At 37.6% G+C, this 10,354-nt stretch overlaps 1 protein-coding gene across 11 annotated transcripts in view; it reads right to left on the reverse strand.

Annotated features, from left to right (window-relative positions):
• The window catches only part of CHD2 (chromodomain helicase DNA binding protein 2), a 127,605-nt gene extending 118,502 nt beyond the window's left edge, over nt 1–9,103 (reverse strand). For 5 of the 11 annotated variants that reach the window (XM_047796061.1, XM_047796057.1, XM_047796056.1 and 2 more), the window contains exons 1-2: nt 8,531–9,101; nt 8,054–8,186 (exon numbers count right to left, since the gene is read on the reverse strand). In XM_047796061.1, coding sequence (XP_047652017.1) covers nt 8,054–8,115 — 62 coding nt within the window. In that variant the 5' untranslated portion in view covers nt 8,116–8,186; nt 8,531–9,101. Of the gene's footprint in view, nt 1–8,053; nt 8,187–8,530 lie in introns of those variants that run through there. The other 6 variants (XR_007137034.1, XR_007137033.1, XM_047796062.1 and 3 more) reach the window with 3 other exon arrangements.
• Nucleotides 9,104–10,354: the final 1,251 nt, after the last annotated feature.

Genomic DNA, 10,354 nt, shown 5'->3' on the forward strand with positions numbered 1-10,354 from the left:
AAGGCATCTACTCAGAAGACTGACTGCCAAGAGGAAGGCTATGACTCACACAAGAAGCTGTTCTAATCCAGAAAGAATCATGTGCTCCCTTCAAAAGGCTGGGTTTCTCAAAAAAAAAAAAAAAAAAAAAAATCTAGGATTGGAGTTCCCGTCTTGGCGCAGTGGTTAACGAATCTGACTAGGAACCATGAGGTTGCGGGTTCGGTCCCTGCCCTTGCTCAGTGGGTTAACGATCCGGTGTTGCCGTGAGCTGTGGTGTAGGCTGCAGACGCGGCTCGGATCCCGCGTTGCTGTGGCTCTGGCGTAGGCCGGTGGCTGCAGCTCCGATTCAACCCCTAGCCTGGGAACCTCCACATGCCGCGGGAGCGGCCCAAGAAATAGCAACAACAACAACAACAAAATCTAGGGTTAACTACAAAATACACCCAAAGTTTTAACTATCTAAAAGAGGGCTTGGGAAGTTCCCATCGTGGCGCAGCGGTTAACAAATCCGACTAGGAACCATGAGGTTGCGGGTTCGATCCCTGCCCTTGCTCAGTGGGTTAAGGATCTGGCATTGCCGTGAGCTGTGGTGTAGGTCGAAGACGCAGCTCAGATTCCGCGTTGCTGTGGCTCTAGCGTAGGCTGGAAGCTACAGCTCCGACTCAACCCCTAGCCTGGGAACCTCCATATGCCACAGGAGCGGCCCAAGAAATGGCAAAAAGACCAAAAAAAAAGAGGGCTTGTTTTCCAAAATCATTTTAACAAATGTCTCTCCTAACTGGCCAAAAAGAAAAAAGGCCACTTTGGGAGGCCAGGCCACCAGCCTTGGAACCTCAGGAGCAACCAGGCTCTTAAAGAGGGAGTTACAGCAGAAAAAGAAAGATGAAGCATTAGGAATAAAGTAGTACTACTATAAGCCTGACATCTATTGAGTACTTTCAATGCAGTCTCTTCACTAAGCACTTTACAGGCATTATATAATTTAATCTTCATGACCCAATGAAGATTGTCGTTATCCACACTTTAAAAATGAGAAAATTCCACATTCAACAATGTACTTCACTGGCCTAAACTGGGGGAAAAAAATTTCAATACTAAAGTAAATGCTACACCAGTGCCTATCACTGTACACAGCTCTTGCCAGGGATGGAAGGAACAGGTAAAGGCTGCATAAATTACAAAGTAACTTGCTAGAACTGAATCCTAATATAAAATCAACACTATCTTTAGAATGCCTTAGCAGCTGCTTTTGTTCAACAATCTCACAAAGATGAGAGTAATCCCATTTTCTCCCAAACCATGGGGACCCTCCAGAAGCTATCACTAAAATAACAAAAATGGTGACTCTTAACCAAGAATATTAACATAATACTGTAAGTCAATCATACTTCAAAACTAACAGAAAAAGGGATCAGATTTGTAGACCAGAGGTAGGGTTGGGGAATGAGGAGGAGTGATGGGTGTGGGGGGAGGAGAAATTGAATGAAGGTAGTTAAAAGGTACAAATATTCCAGTTATAAGATAAATAAGTACTACCAATGTTGTACTACGGGTACAACATGCTAAACACAACAAATTCTGCTGTGTGTTATATAGGAAAGTTGTTAAAAAGAGTAAATCTTAAGAATTCTCATCGCAAATCTTCCTTAATTTTGCATCTATGAGATTATGTATGCTCACTAAATTTACTGTGGTAATCATTTCATGATGTAGTCAAACCATCATGCTGCCCACCTTAAACTTATGAAGGGCTGTATGTCAATTACATCTCAGTAAAACTGGAAGAGGAAAAAAAGGTGCCCCTTAACCAAACATGTAAATGATAAAACGCTAAAATGGAACCGTTAAGAAATGTAGCATGACGGCCTTTCATGCATCTTCATTCTCCATAACTTATTTCATTGAGCAAAGCCTTCTCCTCCACCTCCAACATAACCCAGTATAGTATAGGAACTTTTTAGAAGGGTCTCTGCCTCCAGACTTGCCCTATCAAGTTTAGACAGATCAGGGCAAGGTTAATGTGCTCCGACACGGCGCTAAATTACTGATAACAAAATAAACATACCACAGGCTCTATGCGCATTGGATGAATTTTGTCATATTTTGTTATTCTGGCCTTATATTCATAACACTAAAGTTCCAACGCACTCAGCAACTTTGGTGAAGTATGAATTTGAATTCAATGCCCAGTCAGACTGAAATGCAGAAGGCAATTATACAGCTAAAATAACAAACATGGCCTAAGCTTAGTTGTTTTTACTTGTATACAAAATAACTCTTGAGTGATTAAAAAGAACACTGCTTCTTCCCTAAAGTGATCTTCTTCAAGAAAGCCAATTGAGTTCTATGGTTTTAAAAAAAAAAAAAAAAAAAAAAGCTGAAAGACCTTAAAAAATGATACTCACATGCAGAATAAATTTACCACGCCTGCTGTATATGACTGGGAACTGTATCTAGTCACTTATGATGGTGCAAGATGGAGAATAATGTGAGAAAAAGAATGTATATACACATGTGTGACTGGGTCACTTTGCTATACAGTAGAAAATTTGCACAGCACTGTAAACCAACTACAATGGAAAAAGTAAAAGTCGTTTAAAAAAATTTACCAGATGTTAGAGCAGTCACTTTTACATCAAGAACAAGGTTACTGTACACATTTTATGGGAGAAATGACAGAAGACTGGACAAAGGTGGTTTAAGGATCTCTTTCAGAATTGTCAGGGATTAGCAGTACGTGGGAGGAGGAAAGGAAACCAACCAATTACAAAATCTGTGAATTTCAGCTACTGTCAGGTAAAACTCAACTGAACTTCCAGATTCATCTTTCAAAGCAATACTTGCTAGAAACTTTTATAGCTAAACTTCCTTATGATATAGTTTGCCTACCTTTCTGCAATTACTTAACTTTTACAAAAGACATTACTCTCCAAAGAGCCAAATACCAATTGGAAACAGCAGGTTTTCAAAACAAGAATCCGAATAAAAGAGAATATTAATCAGCACTTTTCTTGTCATTTCATGCCATTCCGCACACAGAAGGAAAAAACCCATAGAAGGATCAATGAACAGACTAATACTCTGGGTCTTTAAAAAGTTAACTGGCTCCAAGTGGCATGCAAACAATTCATGGATAAATTGCTATACAACAACATTCATTTTAACTCACACCTTAATGATTCCTCTATAACAGAGCAGTTTACATTCTGGAACAGGACCAGGATGTTACTTAATTGAAACACAAACTACAATGTTACTTAGTTCTATCCCACTTTTCATTTAGTGCATTTACCAAATAAAATAAAATTGTAATACAGCCAATCAGAATTCAATGTGAATACACAGAAAGAACTTTTGCTCTTGCTTTAGATACACTTTAGGAAGTTGCTCTTTAAAAGAAAATTGCTGTTAACATGTTAATGATCAAGTTCTATAAATACTTGTCCCTAAAGCTGTTAAATATTTCATCATGTATTTGAGCATATAATTTAAAAACCACTTACAGAATCTCTGATGAACAGGTCTATTAAAAAAACTTAAAGCCCAATTTCACCTAGTTTCAATAAACTATCCAAAGAATTCTTCATAAGGAACCAAAACTATTCGAAGCCTCAAAACCAGTTGAAAGTGTTGTAAATTATATCCTCTGTAAACTTTATCCAAAAACTTACAATATGCCCAGGTAAACAGCTCTACCTACATTCAGGAGTTACATCTCTTTCATACCATACTTTGCTCAATAAAAAATTTCTAAACTATTGCCAACTATATCAGCTCATTTCAGTCTGTTAAAAACACTCCAAAAGAGTTTAAAAAAAAAAAAGCAAAACTTTCCACCAGAGTGCTACTGAGAAAACACCGAGAGGCTTTCCGTCTTGCTTAAATTCGTATCTCCTGACCAAACTATAAAGTCAGTAAGCTACGTTTTTGGTTGTTTTGTTTTTTTTTTTAAACCAGAAATCTTTGCAAGGATTTCCCAACAAAGCAGGACATAAGCTTCACCACAGCATTTTAACAAGTTTACTAGGACTAAATGAAAATTTCCAGAATAGGGAAATCTCAGGAGTTTCGCAAGATTTTGCCAAGTAATTCCACTATCAGCCCAAGTTTAGGGAGTCACTGTTCTTTAGCAAGTGCTATTGACACCTAAAGAGTTGTTTTCTAACACCTGTTTGTATAGTAATGGACACCTATTGCAGTATCCTGTTATTTAAGTTAACCTAACATTTACCGTTACTAAGCAGGTGAAAATCCCTAACCACTTTCTACTTAACTATCCCATTGTTTATCTTAAAAATAAGTCACTTAGCACATACTGACCTGAGTTTTTCTCCATCAAATGACAACTGAGAAAGTGTTTGGTACCAAGTAAAAATGCACGGGGACAAGTTCAAGTAATCTTCCCTTTGTTTATGAGCCATGTACTAACCAACAATTAACACCCCTTACGTTTCAATTTAAATAAAAATATCTCTTAACAGAGAAACGCTTTCAGTCAATGGTAACAAACTCACTAATCTTCTTAGTGAACACAAAAGGGGGAAAAAAAAAAAAGGACCCGCTAGTATATGAGAAAGGAAAGCGAAAAATGTAAAAACTGGCAGGTTTTCGATTTGAAGGTTTCCGATTAGTGCCTTTTACTTTCTCCAAAGGTAGAAGCTGCTTCTAAACGAGGAAAACCACTCCTAGGGATGGGAAAGGAATACACGCTGCAGGGTGGAGACCGCCACAGGGTGGAGACCGCCACAAGGCGGGACGGAGGGCGCTGCAGGAGCGAAATTGCACAGAAAAAAAGGCCGCCCACAGGAAAGTCCCTAGTCCCCACCGGAGTTCCCTTCCCCGCCACCCCACCCCCAGGCCGGCGGCTAGCTAGGCGGAGAAAAGGAACGACCTACGCTGCGCACGCAGCCTGACGCCGCTGCGCACGCTCCCCTCTACGGCGAGACGCTTGACGTCACTGGGCGGAACCTACCCGAGGGCCGCTGCTGTTGACCCACTGTTACCAGGCGCGCGCACAGCCAATCAGCACTCGGCGCCGGCGCCGGCCGGCCTTTGAACTCGGCTCGGCAACTTCCTGCTGTTTGGCGAGTACACAGTGCAATGCAGTATGTCTGTCAGCGCTGCGGCACAAAGGAACAGCCATTTTGTGACTGAGCTGGACCTGCACCAAGATGCCAGGGGTTGACGGAGCTGCAACCAGCGCTAACTACCGAGCTGCCCTTTATTTCAGTACCAAAGAGCCAAAAAGGGGGAGGGCGTGAGATGTTTTGGCATTTGAGGTTTCAATTCACTTTATTTTCAGTCTCCTCAAAAAATCCCGATTCTTAAGAATTACCAGCTTCATAAAATGGCTGCCACTTAAAAAACTGCCTGCTCCACTACACAGGCAACTGCATTATGCCATTTCTAACCATTCCCAGCCTTTTAGAGTAAAAGATAAAGGGGTGATTAAAAAGATTTTGCCAGCACTTCAGGCTAGCAAAATAAACCTGGTTCACAGACAGAAGGGCTTGGAGAAATTTAAACAGTCTCAGTTCTTAGGATAAATTGAAAACGGAGCGTCCTAGAACGCAGAGCTCTTTGCACAGTTCCATTCTCGTTCTCTTTCCATTCTTTGGTATTACTTAAATTACCCCAAACTTTTAACTAGGTAAGTGTATGGTATACATTTCTGTATGTGTCCATCACTGTAACTTTGTATAAGATATTCAGTAACTTTACAGACATAAAATATCTCTAAAATCATGTTTTTGAAAGTGAACTTACTAATCTTCAAAAACCATGATATACAAAGTATAACATTCTGCTTAAGCAATGACTTCAAAAGAATAACAAACTTACATAATGACTATTAAGCATTGCCATTATTTCTAAAAACAGGAAGATAACAGATTTATCTAAACTTAAATTCAATCCTTTCAGATCCTAAAGTAATTCACAGACCGAAAAGTTTACTCGACCTGAAAAACTCCACCCTTCCTCTCCTGTGGCTCAGGCTGCTGCAAAAGTGATTTTTGTAGTACTACCTAAACACTAGACTTTATGCCACAGAAACTAGGTCCTTAAGAGAAATTCGAATGGATTAAGGAACCAAGTACTTACTAGTTACCATAATAGTTACCTTAATTTTAGCTCACTAAAAAATAAGTCTACTACAATAAAACACCACTAACATTCTATAGCTTCACAATTTTAAAAGGAAGTGATGTCATAATTATGTACATGTATTAAGGTATGCAATTTGAGATAAAAGTAATTTAAAACCCCACCTTCAAGTAGTCAGTCGCTCAAAATATTTTTCTGACACCAGGTATATGAATCAAAATATACTTAACACATTTAAAAGTACAATGTATGCTTTTTGTTAAGCTGCAACCCCATTTCCAGTAGACAAATGCATGGCAACTTCCAGGTAGTTTTCCAGGTCAGAGCAAATTATTAAAAGGAATAGCAACACTGCTTATTCTTTTTAAATAGAAAGCGATCTGTTCAATGATGTTAACCACAAACCTTGCATGAGAAAGCCAAAACCCATGTGAGATATGCAAATCATACACTCAAGGGAGTACCAATTTTAGGTACTGAATTTTTAATAATTTGTCAAATATACCTGGGGGTTCCTATTTCTTCAAATCACCATTACTTCTCTGAAAAATCATTTTGGAATTAGTGGAGAAGTCCTAAAAAACCTAGGTAATTACAAGGGCAATTCAATTCCAGAGACAGCAATCCAAACAAGTGACAACTCAATTTGCAAAAGAATTTGGAAAGGTATTTTCAAAAGCAAGGGTCAAAATATTTAAAGTCATATAAAACAAAAATTCAACATTTGTAATAAACCATGTTCAAAACTTTCAGATTAACTAAGCTAGGAATAAGGTATAATATTTATATAAAATTATAAAAATAAAAGCAAAATTGGGGAAAAAATAAATCATAATTAAATTCATCAGTGCATGATTTAAAATTTGCAACATGACAATTCACAGAACATACTTCATGAATTCATATATACTTTAAAAATTAATATACATATCATACAACAAAATATCTTTTAGGCCTTTCATACAACAAAATATCTTAGAGATTTTATTACTTAGTCACTAATAAGGTGAATTCCAACAAATGTGAAACAAATCATGATCTGAACAAACAGTACATTTGTAAGCTTCAGAAGATAAAACATTCCAGGCGACTCTGTCGAAATAAATCAATAAATTTAAAGCAGCTACAACTGAAATGTGAGGATAAAATACATCTATCAACCAGAGCATTGTCTGAATATAAGCATACAAATGAAAACCTTAAAGTATTTTAAATATAAAATATACAGTTATAATCACAGTAACAAACACAAAACCTAAATATATTAAGAGTATTCCAGGATCTCTGTGATCACAGGTATGATTTCATAAATGCAGAAACTGTAACCATCGAGAGAGAGTAAAGGTTTTGATAAATCTTATCAAAATTTCCTAAAATGTCAAGAGTATCAAAAGAAATATAGAGTCAAATAAAAATGTAAACTGAGAGGCATCAGTCAAAGGGTACTTTTTGCAATTTCATTTTAAAATGTACATTTTTTCATTCATATAACTTTCTCAAATGTCTATTTACTATAATTTACTACCACAAGGCTCCTCTATGGCCTTCAGTTACAAGTTTGGGTATCCTAGATTCTTCAAAGAAAAAATTTGCCTTGTATGTAAAATGGTGCAATGCAGCAATGGCTAAACCGACAAGGTCATTTTCCTACAGCACAAAAACCTAAAAACTGAAATTTATTGACAAAAAAACTGTAGTTTACAGGAAAGGCCCCCTTGAATAAAGGTACCTTACCTTTTGACTGCTGTAAGAGGCCTTAAGTCACAACTTAACTTTCATAAATTGTTACCAAAAAATTAGGGTGTGGCATATTAGCAATCTCAAGGTCACGCTTTAAAAAACGAATCCAAATTAGTAAAATACTTAAAATAAAACAGACAGCTATCCCTGTCTGTCAAGGTAAACAATGTAAGCTGAGGTTTCCCCAAAAAAAAAGAAAAAAAGGAAGAAAGTTGATAGCTCATACCTCGATGCATTGCTGTGTAGCGAACTGTCCTCCTCTTGGCTTTTGTCCTTATTTCTCATCATCTTTTAATTCTTAAATATTAAGGGGGAGGGGAAATCTGTGTTTGCTTTGAAGTCCTGTGCCCAGGTATTTACTGTCAAAAGTTGAAAGAAAGGTAAGGTCCCAGCTTCTATCGATGGTTTTTATTATCAGGAACAAAGTCCTGACGATGTAACGATATTGTTATAACACAACAGCGGTAAGCACCAAAAAAACAAAACATTTCTGCTTTTTCCTTTAAAAAAAAAAAAACCAGGATAAACCGAACAGGGGGAATCATCACTATCAATAAGGAAAGTTTCTCAAAGTAACACACTAGATACAAATAACAATCTCTGTATCTTATTGCGTCATCCAGGAATTTCTCATATTTACAGAATATAAAGCAAACTTAAACATAGAAATCTTCAAAATTATCACTAATGATCATGAACTTACCTGATCCATGTAGTAGGTCCAAAGCAAGAGTCCTATCTAGTAGTAGAAAAATATCAGATCCCAAATTAAAAATAAAAACAAAATTCCCCGTTAAAAAACGAAAAATAAATAAAATAACCCTCAAATATGTTAACTGTTCAGAAAAATAAAGAACAATTAATATTAAAACGGGTCCGGAAGAAAAAAAAACCTCATTAGGAGAGCGCACAAAAATGGAGGTGCGCCATGGCTTCTAAGCTGGAAAAAACAACGACCTGGGCTCTCAGTACGGCTGCTTCTTTCCAACAAGGCACGAAAAGAAAGCTCCCAAAAGCTGCTTTTCTCCCTAAAAAAGGTTCGAATCGACCCCAGTAAGTCACTAGAAGAGGCAGGGGGCTGCGGGGGCCCCCTGAGGCTGCCCGAAAGTTAGGGAAAGTTGCGTAAAGTGAAGCGAAGGCAGGGAGCAGAGCGCGCTCTCTCTAAGGCACAGCCGCCATCTAGAGCCTCCTTCCCAGCTCTGAGAGCTCTGCCTTTGATTGACACTCTCTACATTTACCCCACAACTCAGGTGATGTACCATAGACCCACCCCTTCATCTCCACCAAAAAAAAAAAAAAAAAAAAAAAAAGAAAGAAAGATCCTCCATCCCAGGGAGCCTAAGGACCCCTACCCCCACCCCTCCCTGCCCCTCCAGACCACCCCATCAGAGGGAGAGGGGAGGGTTTCTTAACCCCCTCTGGCTCAAGCACCCTTTTTAAGCCAGAGAGAAATGTAATTTGTTCCTTTTGTCTAAAGATCTGCTAAATATTTCAGTCCTTGAGCTAAAATAACTTCCTCTCTGGACAGGAAGTGGTGTTTTATCAAGCCATTTTGAAAGAGGGATAATTCTCAGAGAAAATAAAGCTCAGCTCAAGTACTAATCTTTTTAAAAACTAACCCCACCAAGGGTAAAAATGGTTCCTGGACAAAAGCAAAACCTCAACTTGATATATTAAATTCAAATCTCCCTTCTTTATGAAGCCTAAAAATGATCTAGGGACAAAGTTTAATAGGGAATTTTCCATCCCAAGTAGAAGGAAGGGGTACAACTCAAGAGCGCCTCCCTAGTGTTCAATTGCATTAGGGCAAAAATTAATGCAACAAGATTTTATTCAAGAATCTCAACTTTCATTTGTACTTTCACAAAATTCTTTTAACCCATTATATAACCCTGATAAACTTTACCCCCAAAATTCTCATAACAACAATGATTCAGGAAAAACAACTCAAGAGTATGAAACTACTACTAAAAAACAAACCCAAAAAACTCCACCTCCAAAACCAACACATGTATCTCAACCATTCTCTTGTATTTCAAATCAAATTCTAAGTATTTACCCATTTCAACAACAATAAATTAATATCCAGTCATTTTGATGGAAAGTAATCAAAATAATGTCACAGGGCAAATTCTCCTAAATAAAACCATAACATCTGAAGAAACAAAATTACTAATGACAAAACCAAATTATTCAACACTTTCTCAACAAGCACCCCAAAAAAACACTCACATTCAAAAAACAAATCATCTTTCCATACTCAACATTACAATCTGCCAGAACAATGTCCTTCTCCTCATTGAGAAATCAATTTAGATTTACACCCAACAAAAGCAACAATTTTGCACCTGGGTGATTATAAAATCTATAACCAAAACCTAGCTTCAATTCCATACTTTCTACAAAAGATAATTTTTTATCAAAATCCAAATTTCCACTTTTGATTTATACAAACACCTCAAATCAGCCAATGAGAACAAATACTGTACATGTACTATATATCATCAACATGCATATCCTGGTATTT

The sequence above is a fragment of the Phacochoerus africanus genome, chromosome 9, assembly GCF_016906955.1.
Source record: "Phacochoerus africanus isolate WHEZ1 chromosome 9, ROS_Pafr_v1, whole genome shotgun sequence".
In the NCBI taxonomy this organism is placed as follows: Eukaryota; Metazoa; Chordata; class Mammalia; order Artiodactyla; family Suidae; genus Phacochoerus; species Phacochoerus africanus.